General features: G+C 41.2%; 1 protein-coding gene across 1 annotated transcript in view; it reads right to left on the reverse strand.

Annotated features, from left to right (window-relative positions):
- Positions 1 to 15,279, reverse strand: part of LOC113116947 (otoferlin-like) — a 38,942-nt gene extending 23,663 nt beyond the window's left edge. The window contains exons 1-13 of the mRNA XM_026285257.1: positions 15,042 to 15,279; positions 14,185 to 14,263; positions 13,845 to 13,947; positions 13,599 to 13,653; positions 10,781 to 10,912; positions 9,305 to 9,367; positions 9,129 to 9,213; positions 8,568 to 8,727; positions 8,045 to 8,231; positions 7,501 to 7,687; positions 1,817 to 2,040; positions 1,237 to 1,345; positions 43 to 223 (exon numbers count right to left, since the gene is read on the reverse strand). Coding sequence (XP_026141042.1) covers positions 43 to 223; positions 1,237 to 1,345; positions 1,817 to 2,040; positions 7,501 to 7,687; positions 8,045 to 8,231; positions 8,568 to 8,727; positions 9,129 to 9,213; positions 9,305 to 9,367; positions 10,781 to 10,912; positions 13,599 to 13,653; positions 13,845 to 13,947; positions 14,185 to 14,227 — 1,529 coding nt within the window. The 5' untranslated portion in view covers positions 14,228 to 14,263; positions 15,042 to 15,279. The remainder of the gene's footprint in view (positions 1 to 42; positions 224 to 1,236; positions 1,346 to 1,816; positions 2,041 to 7,500; positions 7,688 to 8,044; positions 8,232 to 8,567; positions 8,728 to 9,128; positions 9,214 to 9,304; positions 9,368 to 10,780; positions 10,913 to 13,598; positions 13,654 to 13,844; positions 13,948 to 14,184; positions 14,264 to 15,041) is intronic.
- Positions 15,280 to 21,305: the final 6,026 nt, after the last annotated feature.

A 21,305-nucleotide genomic window follows, 5' to 3' on the forward strand; every position in this document is an offset into this window, starting at 1 on the left:
AAAAAAATTAAATGGGTTTTGGGTCATGTTGAGTAACCGAACCTGTCAGTGATGACTGGTTTCATTGGAGGAGTGGTGGAAACTGATGTCATATCTCCACTATCATCCACCTCCTCATCACTGGACCCGTGAATGAGCTCAGACTCCTCGTCATCTCCATCGCCACCCTTCTTATTCTTTGTTTTTGGCTTGGTTGGGGTATCGACTTCACTGCCATAGTTTCCTTGATTTGAGAGGATAGGAATAGAAGTCATAGAAGTGAAGTGTATCATACCTGTGCACTGTAAAATATTAAGTTTTGAATTTGTAAAATAAAATAAAACAAAATAATTAAGATTATTGGAGTATGTTTTAACAAAAAAAATACTATTTCAGTCTTTCAAGCCAAATTCCATATTGACACTTCCTCCAGTAAAAGTGCTTCTCCTCTAACCTCTCACATCAAAATCCACACACGTTTGTTTATAGCTGTTTTGGACTGTAAATGGTGCGTGATCTGTGCAGATTTCTCTCCTGATTCAGACCAGACCACTTTTTCACCGGAGGAAAAGTTATTATGGATTATGGTATTTAAGCCAGAAGCAATGGTTTGAAGTTAAAGGCAGATTTGTTTCTTACAAACATGCAGCTTTTGGCTTCACAAGCCATTAACTGATGGATTGGAGTGGTGTGGATAATTTTTGGAATATTGTAATGTTTTTATCAGCTGTTTGGACTCTCATTCTGATGGCACCCATTCACTGCAGAGGATCTATTAGTGATCAAGTGATGCAGTGCTACATTTCTCCAAATCTGTTTCCATGAAACAACCAAACTCATCTATATCTTACATGGCCTGAGGGTCAGAACATTTTCAGCAATTTAATTTTTGGGTAAACTATTCCTTTACAGACAATTAATGGTCCTCTCATGTAAAAGTTAGAGGGGTTTGTATTTTAATGTGTTTTAATTCATATTGAATTAACCAGAACATAAGAAGGCTGAACTGGTCAAATGGCATTTGAGACATTGTTTATTAATATCGTCTACTTTAGTGTTTCAGCGATTTGCCCATATACTTTGTGTATATATCGAACTAAAATATGAAAATGTATTATTAAAAAGTACACTCACAGCGGTAATATAAATTTATTTGAAAGTTTGAAAGAATTCAGTAGCATTCTGAACAGTGAGCAACTCTGACCTCAATTTAAACCCTGATAACTATTTAAGACTGATATCTACCATAGATTTTACCTATTGTAACCTCAAAGTTGATGGGTTTGTCTCCAATCTTCCTGTCAATCATAGTGGCTTCGAGGAAACATCCAAAGAGAAAGAACTCTTCAAGTTTTCCTGTGGCATTCTAGATATAAGCAACAAACAATTGATTAAATAATGTTTTGTGAATACACCCTAAAAAGGTTTTCAGAGTATGCTTTAATAAGAAAATATCACTTCAGTCTATCTACTTCAACATTTCATGTTAATGCAATGCATTAATTGCCATTGCTTTGTTAATAAATCATATAATTTACTAGCAATTTCTGAGGGAAATTTGTTTCTGCAGCATTTTTTATGTGTAAGATTAGGCAAAAGTGATGTTACTGTGCTCATAAACAATTCAAAACAGTTCTGTTTTCTCAAAATGATAAATTTTTAACAGCAAGTCACATGCAGATTGAAGTCTAACTTTGGCTCTGACAGTGTAGATGATTGTCTTGCAGACAAAGAACTAATACAAGTATTGTTGCTAAATTAATAATGTAGGGCGATAAAAAAAAGTCAATTAATTATTCACTTGGGCTGTCGAACACCCTGTATATGGATCGCTTACATCTGGGATGTTGGGTATCCCCTCCACCTGCACCTCAGTGGAGCTCATTACATCAGGAGAGGAGGTGTCCAGTATCTCCACAGACAGACTGATCAGCAGCCGGGCCCTGAAAGACACCCCTTCCCCTAGTCCTTCATTCAGGTCCTGGTACTCGTCCATGAGCGTGTAGCTGCGTGTGGACCCGTACATGTTGGCCCAAGCCGGCCCAAGAGTTGGAAGAAAGCCTATCAATAGAAACGGGATCATGTTTTTCATCTTTGACCATTTGATCAATAACATTCCATGACTTTTATAGTTGTCTGTAATTACTGGATAAGGATTTTTACAAATATTTATATAATGATCTTGAACAGCAATGTAGTGAAGGCTTTGTGTGATAATATAATATCCAAAGCAAAACGTAATAAACAACAAGAAACAAAGTAAATACACTACTGGTCTAACATTTGGAATAAGAAATTATTTAGGTTTGTGTGTATGTGTTTTTGGAGGAAGTGTGCATTTATTTGATCTTAAATACAGCAATATTGCTAAATATTATTGCAATTTAAAATAACTGTTCCTTTTCAGGAACTCAAGCTGCGTCGAGAACGTTAGGGGAACGCCTCCAGCATGACGTCTCTGAATAACGTGTGTAAACAGTCGAATGGATGGGCGAGGCGTCATAGGTGGGTGACGTCAGAGACCAGGAAGCATAAAAGCATGAGCGGCGAAGCCGGTAATCAGCCTTGTGTCTTTAGCAAGCGCCCTGTGAGTGTGTGTCATCCACTAACTGTTTGTGAGTCTTATTTAGTGTCGTTTGTCCACTGATAAAACTCCATCGTCAAAGCTTCAATCTAGAGAATTTGGTAACACTTTACTGCACACTATTAATCATTAATTAAGCATTAGTAAACAGATAATTCATAATTTATAAAGCATTAATAGACAGTAATAATCAGTTTATAAATACAGATATAAATGCTTTATTCTTGATTTACAAGCATATCTATAATGTGTAATTTCATACTTTATTCATGATCAATTTATAATTTCTCAATGAAGTATAGCATTATTTACAAACCAATTATTTAGTAGTTGCCAGTGATATATAAGATCACAAGAAATGTAGTAAATTCAGGTAGTTATAAAGCATTTAGTAGTGGTCAGTTAACTATTTATGTGAGCTCATCTAAAGTGAGTCTAGTTATGCCTTGTACAGCATTTATAAAGGATATTTAAAGGCTCAGTTATCTTCTAAACAAAAAAACGGAAACAAACACAACACAGTGATACAGAACATAGAAATAGAAACAGCCTTTAAATATCATTTGTAAAAGCTTTACAAGGCATAAATAGTCCTCACTTTAGATGAGCTCACATAAATAGTTAACTAACAACTACATATGTTTTATAACTACCTGAATTAAACCTGATTTACAGTAGAAATACATGTTAATAAACCATTTATTAACACCATAAGTAATTATTACTATATGTCTGAATAAAAAGATGTATAAATAGTTTTATTAGTTTATTAATCATTTACTTACAATTTCTAAGTGATCTTATGAACCACGGACAACTCCTAAATAACTGGTTTGTAAATAATGCTATACTTAATTTAGAAATGATAAATTGATCATTAATAAAGTATGAAAAAACAATTATTAAATACATTATAGATATGCTTTTAAATCAGGTATATTTTTGGGCGAGGGCAGGCAGCGTTCAGGCTGTGTGTTTTCCCTGCCAGCAAAAAAATAAATAAAAAAAAAGGGTAGGGACACGTGCAGTTCGTGTGTTGTCTGCTTGAGAGTGAAGCGCGCAGTGTCAGCTCTCGAGGGAGTTGACGATTGTGATGCGAGCATTTTGCACCACTCTCAGAAGGCTCTCTTTGAGGAGGGAGCCTTCACTGGCGTTTCTTGCGGTGCCAGCCCTGCCTTGCCAAGACGGAATGGTGGTTGTGCTCGTGGGTTTCGCTTTCGGATCAGCTGGAAAGAAATGTAGAGCTCGCCAGTTGCACAAGCACCAGTTGCACAAGCACCAGTTACACAAGCATATTATGCCTAATATTATAATGAGCAGCATTAATGAGGAGCGGAGCTCACACAGTCGGCTCTTGGGGGGCGCTGCAGCTGAGGCACGGTGGTGACCGCGATATCGGGAATCGCACATGGTCTGGCAAACGGGTTGGAGATAGCTAACCCTATCTCCACCAGTGTTCACTAGATCTAGAGCTCGTTCTCGAGGCTTGGAAACCCACGCTGCAGTTGTGCTCCCAGGTCGAAGGCATCTAGTGGTTCTGCGGACCATCATTTTCGCTGGATAGCCTTCGTCATAACATCCTGATGCCTAAGGCCTAGGACGTTTTGAGGGCCAGCTTCCTCTGGGGAAGAGTGGTGTACACTGCATTACACAGTGCCTGTCACTTATCAGTGCCCTCAGGAGATCGATCTGCCAATCCTGCCGGTGTTCCAGGGCACAGCGGTCTCCGGTGAGCGCTTCTCTCAGTTACCGCCAGGAAACATAGCGGTGCTAAGAGGCTCACAACCTCCTGGGAGGTTTCCAGAGCAGCTAGTTCGGCCATCTCCTGTCGGTGCGCCGATTCAGGGCACCAAGCTAACTGCTCTTATGACACCAGAGATCAGTCTTGAGAGGCTGTTTCCCTTAGTAGACTATATTGCAGCGTGGAAACTACTGCCAAATGTGTCTCAGTGGGTCCTGCACACTGTAGTGAGAGGCCACAGAATCCAGTTCTAGTGGGCCCCAAGCAGGCTCTGGTAATTGAACAGAAGTAGACTCTCTCTGAGGACAGAGGCCTTCGAGGTGGTCCCCCCTTGGGTTGCAGAGTCCGGGCCCTACAGCTGGTACTTCACAGTTCCGAGGAAGGATGAGATGTTGTGTCCTTTTTTTAGATCTGCGCTTTTTGAACCTCTCAGTCAGGGGACTGAAATTCAGCAAACTTGCACAGGCCAAGTCCGAGGACTGGTGTTTCACGATCTATCAAAAACATGCACTTATCTCCATCCTTCTTCCTCAGAAGTTCCTGAGGTTTGCTTTTGAGGGCAAAAGCCTACCAATACGGATCTTCCTCTGGCCTTGCACACTCACCCCAAACTTACACAACTCAACCACATTGATGATTGGTTGATATTAGCTCATCCATGTGTCGTTCTCGCTCACATGAAAGAGCTGGGGTTAAGACTTAACACCAAGGAAAGTGTGCTTTCTCCAGTACAAAGAACCACTTATCTGGGTGTGGTGTGTGATTCGACCATGATGCAGGCACGTATGTCACCCGCTTGGATCAAATCGATCATCACTGCAGTCACGAGAGTGAGAGAAGACCGGTCACTCACTGTCAAGCAGTCTTGGAGATTGCTGGGTCATGAGTTGCCACCCTGCCCACCGTCTGTGGAGTGGCTGCCATCCGACATTGAGGCAGGGGCCGAGGCCCGGGGAATGGTAGCTTCACACCGAGGTGATGAAGCAGAGTTGGAGAGGTTGGCCAGACTCAGGTGGATCTGTTTGCGACTCGAGGGACATCGCACTGTCCCCTCTGGCTTCCTTTGACTGATCCAGCTCCACTGGGGTTGGACGCCGTGGTACAGATGTGGCTGAGGCTTCATCTGTACATTTTCTCTGTATGAATCTGGCTGCTGTCAGTAGCCCCGTTCTGGCTGGGCTGGGTATGGTTCCTGGGCCTGATTTCTCTTTTTGACGGCACTCCATGGGAGGTTCCCATCAGGAGAGATGATCCCCCCCCCCCATGGAGCTTAGAGGCTGTAGGTGTGGTCTCTATGGAGGCACAGCTCTTAGCTTTCGGTCTTTCAACCGAGGTTGTTGAGACCATTCTCCAATCCAGAGCTTCTCCATTGAGGAAACTGTATGCCTTGAAGTGGAAGCTTTTCACTTCTCTTTGCAGGGAGACCGCAGCTCGACCCAGTTAACTGCCCGGTTGGTGTGGTTGACCCACTCCACCCTGAAGGTCTACATGGCGGCCATGGCAGCCTACCGCGCCCCTCTCGGTGGCCAGTCAGTGGGCAGAGACCCTCTGGTTAAATGTTTCCTCCATGGTGCGCTGAGGCTGAGAAGCTTATGCTAAGCAGTGATAAAGATGCTATCCTAAGTCTTGAGTCCTCTGATCTCCCCTCTCTTGAGGGTCAAGACTCACTCCATCTGAAGTTGGCCATTGGTCGGGTTGCCCCCGATAACTGTCAGGCTCCTGTGTCCTTCTCTTGCTTTAGCTGTGCTCTTCCACACTAGGCAGAGATTTGAAAGTCTCCCGCCTATGACGTCACCCGCCTATGACATCTCGCCCATCCATTGGACTGATTACACATGTTATTCAGAGACATCACGCTGGAAGCGTTTCCCAAACATTCTCGATGCAACGTCTTGTTCCTTCGAGGAACCAGAGTTACATACATAACCTTATGCTGTGTTCACACCAAACGCGAATAGAGCGTCAAATACGCGTCTACTGTGCCTAGTTTGCCGCTTGACCATTTTGAGATCATTCGCTTCATTTGCGCGAGTAATTCGCTTCATTCGCGCGTGAAATTAACTTCACAACAGACGCGAATTCGCGTCATGGGGGGGCTTCTGCCAGCTGAGTTCACGCAGCATTTTCAACCGCCATTTTTATTCTGATAATTTTCAAAATATTACTGTTATTGTGTCATGAAATGTAGTTTTAAAAGTATTTCAGGCGAGAACGTAGTTGTTTTAAACTCAAATATGCGGTTTATTTATAATGACAGCGTCTATTTAAAAAAATGTGTTTCGCCGATCTCGGAGATGAGCTCCATGCGATCAGCGGGAGCTCCGTCATCATGTATCCGCCGAGAGCAGCCTCACCTCGGATAGATCTTCTGACATTTGCCACTGGCTCTGATGTCTCTTTAGTGGTTCAAGAAAAAGTATAATTTGTTCGGGGTAAAATGAAACGTTTCTTATCTTTGGCCTTTATTCAATTTATCTATTAATATTTAATATGTTTTATATATATATATATATATATATATATATATATATATATATATATATATATATATATATATATAGAGGTCCTTTTTATTCCTGTTTATTTTGTCATATAGCTCCGGTTGACTGCTCACTGACAACATCAGTCGTTTCTCCTTGTTGAATGAGTGGAGAAGGGTATTCCTGCACAATATTCCTTCTTTGCATTGACTTAACATTGAAATCATTCGAGCTAAACGCTCTATTCGCGTTTGGTGTGAACACAGCATTAGACGTTTTCTGTGTTTTCTGTAAATATATGTTATATTGTAATTGATTGCTGTGACCAAAGCTGAATTTCAATATGCATATTTGCTGCTCAAGAAACATTTCTGAGTATAATCAATGTTGAAAACAATTGTGCTGTTCAATATATTTGTAGAAACTGATTCACCATTTTAAAATAAACAGCACCACTGTTTTCAATATTGATAATAATCAGAAATGTTTCTTGAGTAGCAAGTCAGCATATTAAAATTATTTCTGAAGGATTATGTGACACTGCAAATAAAAAACAATTATTCTAAATTTTAATAATAATTCACAAAATTACTGTTTTACTGTATTTTTTATCAAATAAATGCCTGGCTGGGCAAAAGTCATAATTATTCCCAACTTCTGCATTGTAGTGTATTACATTTGCAGACTTTGCCAAGGTGTTAAGGAAGTCCTTATACCTTTGTCTCCATCATTAGCAATCTTCTGCAGGTCAATGAAGTGCGTTCCGATGGCCACATCGTTCACTTTATCCGAATCACGGAGCTGGACTTTCATTCTCCGGCACAGTGGTGGAAACTGCTCAGTGAAAACTATTTGCTCATTCCAGATAGGCTCATAGCTGCTCTTCTGAATTGAAGTTTTACCCTGCATTGTGGACAGATTAAATAGATCAGTGGGTCAAAAATATTGATGCCTACTGCTTCTGAAACAGAAGCATACTTTAGCATACTTTTAAAAGAACTTCTTAATAAGGACATCGTCTACATGAAAAGAATATACTTAATTGTGTGAACTAAATGCAATGTTTTTGGTCTTCAGTTTCATAGGTCATTTGAAAATATTATTTAGTGAATTTTTAATATTGTGTAAAATGAGTTTTATTTAATAATTAAACATTTTCCATCATTAGACTATTTACATTTTTCATATATAGGCATTATATTAGTCACTCTGTACACCATTAAAACTAATTAGTTGACCATTAGTAAGAATTCTGCCTACCTTCTGCCCTGCAAATTGTACTTGGATGTACGGATCAACCAAGTCCTTATTTTCTCCAATGAAAGCTTTTTTGACATTTGCCATTATGCTGGTGTTCATTTTGGGCAACCCCTCGGCTCGGTAGATTTTCAAATAGAATCTTGCCCATTGACGCTCAGCCGGGACGTCTTCCGGCAACAGAAGATTACTGGAACAAGAAAGTAATCAATGAAGAAGAGATTTGTGTCTTTGCAAATAGATTCGCCTTTAAATAATTAATACATAGTTGGATTAAATTATCAGAGTGTTCTCAGCATTTATAATGTGTGAAGGGGGTAAAATAATAAACCAGAATCTCGGATTTTACATTTTAATGCAATACTACCACACGTCTACCACAAGTATATATTTATTTCACAGGGCTTTCAAAATAAGTTGGCAATACTTGAGTTTGGAGTTTGTTAAGTGTATGGTTTAGTAACAGTGATGATTTTCTTGAAATATAACATATAACATTAACAATGTAGGAAGATTTTTTTTTTACCTCTCAATGTCATCCTCATCTGTCTCATTTGCTTTGTGGGGAGTTTTGATAGTGTCGCCCTTCGCCACAACTGCGATGTCACACTTGACATAGCCTTTGCATCCAGCAGTGATATCATCGGGGTCACATAAAGTGGCCCATTTGTGGAAAAACTGATGTTCTGTAAATGTAAAGAAAAAAGAAGAGAAAAAAAAAAACATGAAAAAAAATTGTCTTAGAGATATATGGTCCACAAAGTGAGAACTTTATCCACCTTATTTTTAACATTAGAGCGGTGTGGTCATTTGTAACTTGAATGTGCTAGACTTATAGTGTCATTATTTGCTATTTATTTTGCTAGTACAAAAACAATCTTTTATGCTGCTTTATATTGCAAATAGGTAATTGTTATCATATAATTTTCATTTATACGCATAATCATAAAGTCTGGTTTGTAGTGTTATTTTTCTATTTATTTCTCTACAGTGGCTAATGAAGCAGAAGTCTTGCACATTCACAGAAAATTGCTTATTTCTGTGTTTTAAAATAAGGTGGATAGAGAAGCATGATAATACCAGTTACCAGGTTGTGTATAAACTGTGCCCACGTCAAGCTTGAAGCTCCCGACCAGCGTACCACTTCGCAAAAGATTCTTAGAATGGATAACCTTTATAGACACATTTTTTTAAAACAGGTTAATGACTTTTATGAAAAATGCAGGATTTAACTATTCAAAATTTATTTTTATTGCTACTTACAGAAACTTTCAGGATCTTGTCAAACAGGACATCAGGAGGAACGTGGAAGTCAAAAACGAAGTACTGAGAAAAAAAAGGAAGATTTAATCAAAACATATAAGCAGTGAATGGGTGCCGTTAGAATGAAAGTCCAAACAGCTGATAAAAACATCCCTATAATCCACACCACTCTAATCCATCAGTTAACATCTTGAGAAGACTTTAAGATGTTTTAAGATTGTGGATCATTTTGATGTTTTTATCAGCTGTTTGGACTCTCATTCTGGTGGCACCCATTCACTGCAGAGCATCCACTGCTGAGACAGGGATGCAATGCGATACTTCATTTCTACAAATTTGAAGAAACATCATCCTAATCTTGTAGCGGGAGCACATTTTCAGCAAATGTTCAGCTTTGGGTGAACTACTACTTTAAAGGGGTGGTAAGGGGTATAATGGTGTTTTGTGTATGCAGAGTTGTTCACAGTGTTAAAGAGATGGATTCTCATGCTAAACATGGCCAAAGTTGTAAAAAAAAATTATTCAGAAGAATGACTGAGAATTTCTGTGCTGAAAATCTTACTTCCGGGTTGGTACAAGTTTCGGCTGGTTTTTTTCGATCGCGGATCTAATGAAATAGACCAGAGAGGAACATAGAGCGGAACTCCTGATAGGTAAAAATTAATAGCCCGAATGCACTGTAAGTCGCTTTGGATAAAAGCGTCTGCTAAATGCATAAATTAAATTTTTTATTTAATTTAATAAAATGTAACTTTTTATATGAGCATTTCTGTCAGAAAAGCGCGCACACATTGGCCAGAGAAGAGCGAGACCGCGCACATCAACGCGCTTCAAAATCGTCGGCAGTGCTGCGTAGGATTTGTTCGAGAATGCCTCCAAATAAGTGCGTTTTTGGATGTGACGGAAAGTTTACTATGTTCAGCTTCCCCAAGAACCCAGCGTGACACGAACAGTGGATGCAGTTTGTTGTTCCGGGGCAGCGACGGAGTGTATCAAGTGTGTTTGTGTGTTCTGGTCATTTGAATGACAAATGTTTTATAAACAAGCCCCAAGTCGACTCTTTACATGGAGCTGTCCCGTGATAAAAGACCCTATTCATGTAAGTACAACTGTATCAGATTTCGGTATTTTGTTGGAAATCGGCACATAAGTGAAGATATGTTAATGGTAAAAACACGAAACAGCAGTATTATAGCAATGCCCACCACACGCCTCCAGGAGCTCGGCTTTTTCCGGAAAGATTCGGAAAGCTGTATTTTTCTTTTACAAATATGACAAAACTAAAGACTTTTTGGAGATATGAAGGATGCGGTACTATTCTACAGGTACTCAAGATTAACATGAGATTAGGTGAAACTGTGTATGTTATGTACCGTTTAAGATTATTATTATTCAGATAAATTTGAGTAGTTATTTGTCATGATCATTACTTTGCAAAAGCACAATATTAAAATCCTAAATTTAAAAGGAACATACCTCATTGTAGTAAGGGCAGTTGGTCGACTCCTTCATTGAGGTATATTTTTTTTCATCACCGATTTCTACACACACCACTGGATCCATGTTCAGACCCACCAGCTGTCTGGCCTCTATAACAGTGACATTGACCTAGAAAGTGGGGCATGACACACATTTACAAATGTGATATGTGGTACTGTATGTGGATGGTTATCAAATATTCACAGGCTCAAAATTGGCACAATTTTTATATATGCATGATATAAAACTATAGGATTAATTTATGCATGTCTCAAATGCTGTAAGATCTTATCTATTCACTGATATCACTTTTCTTTGAGTTCAATGTTTTTGAATCAGCAGATGTTTTGTGATTTTTAGTGTTGTGCATTACATGAAGCTCAGACTGGTTTAAGCAGAAGCTCCACAGCCATTGTTCCCAATCGATAATTCATCCGTACTGCGTCTGCAAAGACGCTATGAGGAAAACTCTTTTTACTCTGAATACTGAAGTCTTTTCAATAAAACAGTGTAACTGCAGGGCCATTGATTCGTGCAGTGAATTAAAAAGGAACCAATGGGTCAGCAGCAGAGCTGCACGATCCTATGGCAGCAAATCCCGCCAGAATGGGTAGGACATCTAGCTAGATAAGTGGGCATTTCACCATAGGATCCTCAGATTTCTTCTCCTTCAGCGATGACTGCAGACCTTCGCAATGAGACTCGCCGTGAACAAGCCTTGCAGCAGATCAAGACCCCTTCCTGCTCTTCTGCAGCAGCTGTGGTCTTCCTGGTCCCCTTCCACTATCTGGCGATTTTCTATATGAGCACATTCTTGAGCAAATTTACGGCGTTGTTGCAGATGGCGCACCATTCTTGTCACTCACGCAGGGCTCCCTGCATGCCTCTGACGGTCACCGTGAGTGCATCTCATGCTTGGCTGGCGGCCACACTGAAGCTGCACTGAGATGGAATGTCCTCATTGCGAGGATATGAGTCGCGCCTCTCTGTACTCACGGATAGCTTTCTTTTCAGAAAGCAACTCCACCCCTCATGCCCTCGTGCCCTCCCGCTTCCTTCATTCCAGAAGCCTGTCAGGAAAAAGCAGCAGGGCAGAGGAACTCTGCACTCTGTGACAAGCGGGTCCACACCGGTTGAGCCCCCTCATGCCTCACTCTCTACTCACATAGAGAGGCTTCCCCTGTGATCTTCTCTCACCCAAACCAGCGTCCCTCTGTGGCTGCGAGCAATCTGGTCTCGTTCAATGGGAGCAATGGTGAAGTCATGGATCACAGCATCTCTTTGGAGCATTCAGATGCGAAGGAGCTGTCAGGCTTGTCTTTCAGCTCCACCCCCCTGCTCACTGCAGAGCCTAGCGCAACTGTTCCATGTTCTGTCTAAAGCTGTGCAAGAGCTGGGTGTGGAGTGGTCTCCACTGGAGGAGCCCACCTGCAGCCTCCTTTAGTCCCCTCAACAACAAGCTTCACCACTTTTCCCAGAGGTCCACAATGAAATCACCATATCTTGGTGTGCCCCCTACTCTGCCTGACTTCGTGCCTCCTCTTGGTCCACCCTCACATCAGTCTACGGTGTATCTCTGCCCACCCATGATCATCAGCTGGAAGGCAAAGGCCACCCACCTGTCCAAGCTGTGTAGGATGACTTCAGCGCTCACTGGAAGAGCCTTCTCATCCACTGCACAAGCAGCCTCGGCACTTCACTCAATGGTGGTCCTACAGGTCTTTCAGGCAAAACTAAAAGACATTGCCGATGGCAATGTGTTTGTGGTAAATACCATTATGAAATGTGGACCCGTTCAACATTTTCAGAAAGAGAGCAAATTTCCTCTTCCGCTTATCATGAGCATCGGGTCCCAACAAAGTGGCCTGTAGCTCGAACCGATCCAATCCCTTGCCACTTGGGCAGAGGTCTGGCAGGCCATCCCCAGAGTGTCAGACTTGGTTTTGGGGATAATAAAACGAGGTGATTCAGCCCGTGATTCAGCGGTGTGGTCTCCCCCTAGGTTCAGAGCCAGGAATCTGGATGTCCCGCTTTACAGGCCTGGATCCTTTCTGCTTGATGGGCTCACTTTTGCTATATGGTAAAGCCAGTGCTTCAGACATTTGCCTTCTTTACTGTACATTCTTGGCCCTCACAGAGTTCTGAGGCAGCACAAAAATCTCTTGTAATGATTATTCAAGGCTGGGCTGACCTCTGTGAGTTTGATTCTATTGCCTCCTGTAGGGCTTCCATGCAAAATACTTGGTCACTCTAGGCCCCATTTGGTGCTTAAGGCAAGGTCAAGTATTAGTCATTCCTCTACCATAGCATGGCAGGATTGTACTGGTTCCCCATAGCATTTTAGCAGACGCAGTACAAGTGAAGTATCAATAGGAAACGTACACGGTTACTAATGTAACCTTGGTTCCCTGAGATATAGGAATGAGTACTGCGTTGCTGGCCGTGCTATGCAGCTGCATGACTCATGTCGGCGCTTCAGGCGAAGTAACCTGTGGATCTTATGGTAAAATGCACGCTTATATAGGCAGATGCCGGGCTTTGTCACCATAGGCTCGTGCAGCTCTGTTTTGGACCCATTGGTTCATTTTTAATTCACTGCACGAACCAATGGGCATGCAGTTACACTGTGTTATTGAAAAGGCTTCAACCACAAACAAACACAATACTGACCGTCTTCATTTTCAACACTAAATCTATTGTTTAAACAAACTTTGCGTAAAAGGTGTATAATGAAATGTGTGCATATTCTGTTTTCTTTACAACAACAAAAAAAAATCTCTTTCTGATAAAAATAACAATATGCTCTTCTACGTACTTGAAAATCCACTGGTCTTCCAGCACTAGGCTCAATCTTGATGTCAGGCTTTGATCTAAAAAATTAAGGACATTTTTTTGATTAAAAACAAAAATTATATATATATAATTAATCAACTTGCTCTATACTCTAGAATAGAGTAATATATAATATATATTTTAGAAATTTGTATTATTTAACAACATAAATTTAATCCAGACTCTCAAATTTGACTTGGGTACATGTGACTTTATAACTGTTGGTCACCTTTTATTGGAGACATTGGTTGTGACGGCAGTGACTGATGCGAGTGAGATGGTGTCAGGGTCTGGCATCCTCATATCCTCCGTCTCCAGAATGGCCGGCTCATCTTCACAAGTCACATATGAAATATGATTTCATTATGGACAGCATTACAGTTTCTCTTTTATAATATTATTTTATAATATTATACAAGTATTATATATTATGTAACATCACATAATTATTTAAATGTATTAATCATTAATATATAACAATTCATATAAATTATGCTATAATAAATATATTGAATAATTCACAATCATTTAAACAATTTCACACAATTAATATAATATTTGACCTTGACCTTTGCCATCATCCTTGGAGGCTCGATGCTTGCTTCGCTTCATTTTTATGAATTTGATTTATCCTCTGGGTATATGAATCTTTTGAACATGGAATAAAACATGGAACAAAAAATTTACATGTAACAGTAATGTCTTTATAATATTCTGTTGTTTTATTCTATTTCAATCAGCCAAAAATCCAAAAATAATTTGCTTTCATAAATTATGTTTATTACCCTAACCCATCAGAAATTAGCAGATACATGAAGAATTTAATTAACAATTAATTAATTTGCACAAGCAGTATAATCATCAATCAAATAGACAAGTACATATACAAATGATAGATTACCTTTAAATAAACATGTTGAATGTTGGAAATTAGCAAAAAAAGAAACGAGAGAGAGAGAGAGAGGGAAACATGTTATTATTATCAACTACATATTCCCCTCTGTACACTTAAAGTTAACCCATTTTGTTCAATCAAAACAATAATGGATTCTTTGCAGACAAACCATCCATTTTCACTTATTTTTAAATTGCTTCTGGTTTTTGTCATCTTTAAACAGTAATTATAATGTATATTTGGGTTTTGTGATATGAAAATACTCTCATTGGAAGATATTTTTAGATAAAAGAAACTTACTTAACTGTAGCCTCTCACTGAAACATCCTCAATTCCACAAAAACAGTGAATTAACTTTTTATCCTATTGTAATTGTTTAATATTTACATTAGTACACCAAACACCACAACAGTTAAGCCAAATTTGAAAGCCACTGTCATTAAGTTACATAGGATTACAATGCTTGTTTTCCATGGCACAAACCAAACAAAAGACTTGTATGCAAATTCTGATGAAATACTGCACACTTACCGTACAGTGCAGCTGCTTCTTTGTTTCCTGAATCACATCTAGGAGTTTGCAGGAAGGATACACCGTTTCCGATTTCGAGATGTCTTGAAATAAATAGCCTACAAACTCATTTCTAACATTTGGTTGACAGAAACAGAGAGGCCACAAAAGTAACTCAAAAAGAGTCTGGTTTGGTCTAAGCCTGAAGATGGGCAAGAGAGATGTGATATGGCCATGAATAGTGTATGAGTGCTGAACCCGAGACTGTGGTAACTAGAACTAGTTCCTGATTAGAAAATACAAAAAACGTCCAAACCAAGTTAAGAGTAACAATTTAATTGAGGTTCAACAAACAAAAAAAAGAAAAAAAAAAAAAAAAACTGATGCAATACGGATAAAAAAATGCTAAAGCTTAGCTTATTGAATATCAGATCCCTTTCTACGAAAACACTTTTTGTAAATAATATGATCACTGATCATAATCTAGATGTGCTCTGTTTGACAGAAACCTGGCTAAAACCTGATGATTACATTATTTTAAATGAGTCCACCCCCCAAGATTACTGTTATAAACACGAGCCGCATCTAAAAGGCAAAGGGGGAGGTGTTGCTTCAATTTATAACAACGTTTTCAGGATTTCTCAGAGGACAGGCTTCAAGTATAACTCATTTGAAGTAATGGTGCATCATATAACATTATCCAGAGAAACCAATGTTAATGATAAATCCCCTGTGATGTGTGTACTGGCTACTGTATACAGGCCACTAGGGGACCATACAGACTTTATTAAAGAAGTTGGTGATTTTACATCCAAGTTAGTTCTGGCTGCAGACAAAGTTTTAATAGTTGGTGATTTTAATATCCATTTTGATAATTAAACAGATGCACTGGGATCAGCATTTATAGACATTCTGAACTCAATTGGGGTTAGACAACACGTTTCAGGACCTACTCATTGTCGAAATCATACTCTAGATTTAATACTGTCACATGGAATTGATGTTGATAGTGTTGAAATTATGCAGCCAAGTGATGATATCTCAGATCATTTTTAGTTTTGTGCAAACTTCATATAGCCAAAATTGTAAATTCTACTTCTTGTTACAAGTATGGTAGAGCCATCACGTCTACCACAAAATATATATTCCTGATGTATCCGAATTCCTTAGCATATCCAAAACCTCAAAACAACTTAATGATTCAACAGAAACTATGGACTCTCTCTTTTCTAGCATTTTAAATACAGTTGCTCCTTTACGGTTAAGGAAGGTTAAGGAAACCAGTATGACACCATGGTATAATGAGCAATCTCGCAGCCTAAAGAGAGCATCCCACAAAATGGAGCACAGCTGGAGGAAAACAAAACTAGAGGAATTTCGTATTGCTTGGCGGGAAAGTAACCTATCCTACAGAAAAGCATTTAAAACTGCTTGATCCGATTACTTTTCTTCTCTTTTAGAAGAAAACAAACATAACCCCAGGTATTTATTCAATACAGTGGCTAAATTAATGAAAGACTATGGACTATATGCACTATAGACCTCCTGAGGCACAATTCCACTCATTCTCTACTACAGGAGAGGAAGAATTGTATAAACTTGTTAAATCATCTAAACCAACAACATGTATGTTAGACCCTATACCATCTAAACTCCTAAAAGAGGTGCTTCCAGAAGTCATAGATCCTCTTCTGACTATTATTAATCCCTCATTGTCATTAGGATATGTCACCAAAACCTTCAAACTGGCTGTTATTAAGCCTCTCATCAAAAAAACACAACTTGACCCCAAAGAACTAGTTAATTATAGACCAATCTTGAATCTCCCTTTTCTGTCCAAGATACTAGAAAAGGTGGTATCCTCACAATTATATTCCTTCCCAGCGAAAATTTTTCAAAATAGTCAAAATTTAGACCGTATCATAATACTGAGACTGCTCTCCTTAGAGTTACAAATGACCTGCTCTTATCATCTGATCGTGGTTGTATCTCTCTATTAGTTTTATTGGATCTTAGTGCTGTGTTTGACAGAATTGACCACAACATTCTTTTGCATAGACTTGAACACTTTGTTGGCATTAATGGAAGTGCATTAGCATCGTTTAAATCGTACTTATATGACCGCCATCAATTCGTAGCAGTGAATGAAGAGGTATCATATCGATCATAAGTGCAGTATGGAGTACCTCAAGGCTCAGTACCAGGGCTGCTACTCTTCACGCTTTATATTTTACCCTTGGGAGATGTAAACATGGTGTTAGCTTTCACTGTCATGCTGATGATACTCAGCTCTATATTTCTTCGTGGCCCCGGTGAAACACACCAATTAAAAAAAATAATGGAAAGCATAGTCGATATAAAATACTGGATGACGAGTAATTTCTTACTGCTAAATTCTGAAAAAAAAGAGGTGTTAATTATAGGACCTAAAACCTCTTTCATGTAATAACCGTAGAACACTGTCTTTTTTGCATTTTTCCATCTCAAAAATATATCTAAATTATGGCCTATGCTCTCAATATCAAATGCAGAAATGTAAAGACTTTGTCTCAGATGACTACCAGGACAAGACCACGGGAAACAGGCTGGATTCAGTTGTGGATTTACACTGAGCTTTATTGAAAGCAGATGAGACAAAGCAAATGAGTATCATTCCACAGTTTAACTCGTAGGGTCGAGGAATGCAGGAACCAGAGTGAGAGAATGAGAGGTTGACGGACCGGATCACTACACCGAGCGACAGCTCTTTTGACAGCCGAGAACCAGAGAAATGAGAGCTGGAATCTTCTAGGAGCACTACATTCGTGAGAACAGGAGGCAGAGCAAAACAGCTAAAGACACTGGAGCCTGAAGACAAGACATGACAAGGTGAGTACACAGACCAGCAAGTAGATCGGAGCTATTGGTACAGGTAACAACAGCCTGACAACGGACAGAGAAATACAGGGAATTATAAAGGGGAGAAATTAGAAGAAATGGAGACCAGGTGATAAACAATTAAGTAACAAATGGAGAAACAAGGAGGGCAGGGGAAACTCAAACAGACTGTTGAGGCGAACTGTCAAGTCATTCAAACACACAACACACACACGCAACCCCAAAGGCAGGTGATTAGCCCCAAGACCCGACAGGACCCCCCCAAGCAGGGTTAGGGGGGGGGGGGGGAAGAACACCGGCTTGACCCTAGAAACATGAAACACCCAGTGAACCAGACCAAGAGTGGGAAGAAGCTTGAGCCTGATCACCACCGGATTAACCACCTTGGTGATGCGGAATGGCCCAATGAATCTGGGTGACAGCATACGAGAAGGCACCCGGAGAGACATATCCTTGGTAGAAAGCCAAACCCGCAGACCACACAAATAGGCAGGGGGAGAGGATTGGCGACGATCGGCTGCGATCTTGGTTCGGCCAGAGGTTCGGACCAAAATTCTTCCGACTTTATCCCAGGTGCTGGACGAAAGCCAGGGTGGAAGGAACCGCTGCCTCACGTTCCTGTGCTGGGAACAGAGGTGGGTTATAACCAACAGCACACTAAAAGGGAGACATACCTGACACGCCACAGGAAGGGTGTTATGAGCGTATTTTGCCCAGGAGAGCTGCTGGCACCAGGAATTCGGATTGTTGGATGTCAGACAGCGGAGCATTCTTCCTAGTTCCTGGTTGGCCCGCTCACATTGCCCATTGGTCTGAGGATGAAAACCTGAAGACAGACTCGCAGAGGCCCCAATCTGTCTACAAAATTCCCTCCAGAACTGGGAGACGAACTGGGGACCCCTATCAGAAACCACATCCACCGGCAACCCATGGAGATGGAAGACGTGATCCACCACCAGTTGGCCAGTCTCCCGGGCAGAGGGCAGCTTGGTCAGGGGAATGCAATGAACTGCTTTGGAAAAGCAATCCACCACCGTGAGGATCATAGTGTTACCCTTCGATGGGGGAATCCCAGAGACAAAATCAATGGCAATGTGTGACCAAGGGTGGGAATGGACAGGGAGAGGATTATGTAGACCATCAGGAGGGCGACTGACAGGCTTACATTGGGCACATATGGGGCAGGCAAACACAAACTGTCTAACATCCGCGGCCATAGCAGGCCACCAGAAACGTTGTCGGATGGCGCACAACATTCTCTGAATACCAGGATGGCAGACTAACCTGGATGCGTGACCCCACTCAAGGACCTCAGGGCGCAGCGCAGACAGCACCGGCAACCTGCCCGCTGGGCACTCTTCTGGCACCTGCACCCCTCGACCAGCCTCCCTAACTCGCTGCTCGATACTCCACTAAAGGGCCCCGACCACCAACCCCTCAGGAAGGATGGCTTCGGCCACAATCTCCCTCCCTGGGGCCTCGACCAGGCGAGATAGGGCATCAGGTTTGGTGTTCTTGGATGCCCACCGGTACGAGAGGGTGAAGTTAAACCTGGCAAAGAAAAGCGTCCAGCGAGCCTGATGCGAGCTCAGCCTCTTGGCCGAACGGATGGATTCCAGGTGCTTGTGATCCGTCCATACCAAGAAGGGCTGCACTGAACCCTTCAACCAGTGATGCCACTCACCCAAGGCCAATCGTAAAGCCAACAGCTCTCTATTGCCAATGTCGTAGTTATGTTGTGCAGGGCTGAGACGACGAGAGAAGAACACACACGGGTGCACCTTCCCGTCACAGAGGGAACACTGAGACAGAACTGTGCCAACCCCAATGTCTGAAGCATCAACCTCGACAATGAACTGGGCCTCAGGATCTGAAACCAACAGAACAGGTGCAGAGACAAAACGAGACTTTAAAATGTCAAAGGCTACCTTTGCCTCCCGGTTCCATCTGAAGGACACCTTAGTGGAGGTTAAGGCTGTGAGCGGTGCAGCTATCTGACCAAAATTCCTGATGCATTGCCGGTAGAAGTTGGCAAACCCCAGGAAATTCTGCAGAGCCTTACGGGAGTCAGGGACTGGCCACTGGGCGACTGCCACTATCTTCTGGGGTCAGGTTTAATCCCTCTCATAGAAAGGATGTGGCCAAGGAATGTAACAGACTCAGCGTGGAATTCGCACTTCTCCGCCTTGACAAACAACTGGTTTTCTAGCAACCGCTGGAGAACCTGTCTGACATGCTGGGTGTGTAATTGGAGAGAGGGAGAGAAAATCAAGATATCATTCAAATACACAAAGACAAATTGGTTAACCATGTCACCCAACACACTGTTGACAAGCCCCTGGAAAATGGCCGGAGCATTGGTAAGACCAAACGGAAGAACCAAGTACTCGTAGTGTCCCGAAGGGGTGTTAAACGCATTTTTCCACTCATCTCCCTCCCAAATGTGCACCAAATGATAGGCGTTGTGCAGGTCTAACTTGGTGAAGACCCAAGCTCCCTGCAACAATTCAAAAGCAGAAGACATTACTGGTAGGGGGTACCTTTTCTTTATAGTAATGTCATTCAAACCTCGGTAATCAATACATGGTTGTAGGGGAGGCGTTCTTCTTCCGAACAAAGAAAAACCCCGCATGTAGCGATTCCCCACTCGTGGGCACGACCCGAAAGAAGTGTAAGGACATAAGCCACCTTGACTTCTTCATTAGCTTAACGTCGGGCTGCAGAGAGAACACCAGTGAACAATGGAACAATTGCTGTCCAAAATGCAGCACCCTGTTGTCACCCGGTCCTGTCAACACAGCACTGGCTCCCTATCAAACACCGTATAGATTTTAAAATATTGTGTATTACTTATAAAGCCCTGAATGGTTTAGCACCTCAGTATTTGAATGAGCTCTTGTTAAATTGTAATCTTCCATGTCTGCTGCATTCTCAAAACTCAGGCAATTTGATAATACCTAGAATATCTAAATCAACTGCGGGCGGCAGATCCTTTTCCTATTTGGCGCCTAAACTCTGGAATAACCTACCTAAAATTGTTTGGGAGGCAGACACACTCTTGCAGTTTAAATCTAGATTAAAGACCCATCTTTTTAACCTGGCTTACACATAACACTAATACGCTTCTAATATCCAAATCCGTTAAAGGATACATTAATTTGGTAAACCTGGAACCTGGAACAATTCTCATACATTGTTAGAAGAATGGAATCTAGGCTAATATTAGTCTGTTTCTCTCTTATTCAGAGCTCACTGTAGCCACCAGACCCAGTCTGTATCCAGATCAGAGGGTCACTGCAGTCACCCGGGTCCAGTACGTATCCAGACCAGATGGTGGATCAACATCTAGAGAGGACCTCTACATCCCTGAAAGACAGCAGAGACCAGGACAACTAGAGCCCCAGATAC

This window comes from Carassius auratus, chromosome 17 (genome assembly GCF_003368295.1).
Source record: "Carassius auratus strain Wakin chromosome 17, ASM336829v1, whole genome shotgun sequence".
NCBI classification, from domain to species: domain Eukaryota; kingdom Metazoa; phylum Chordata; class Actinopteri; order Cypriniformes; family Cyprinidae; genus Carassius; species Carassius auratus.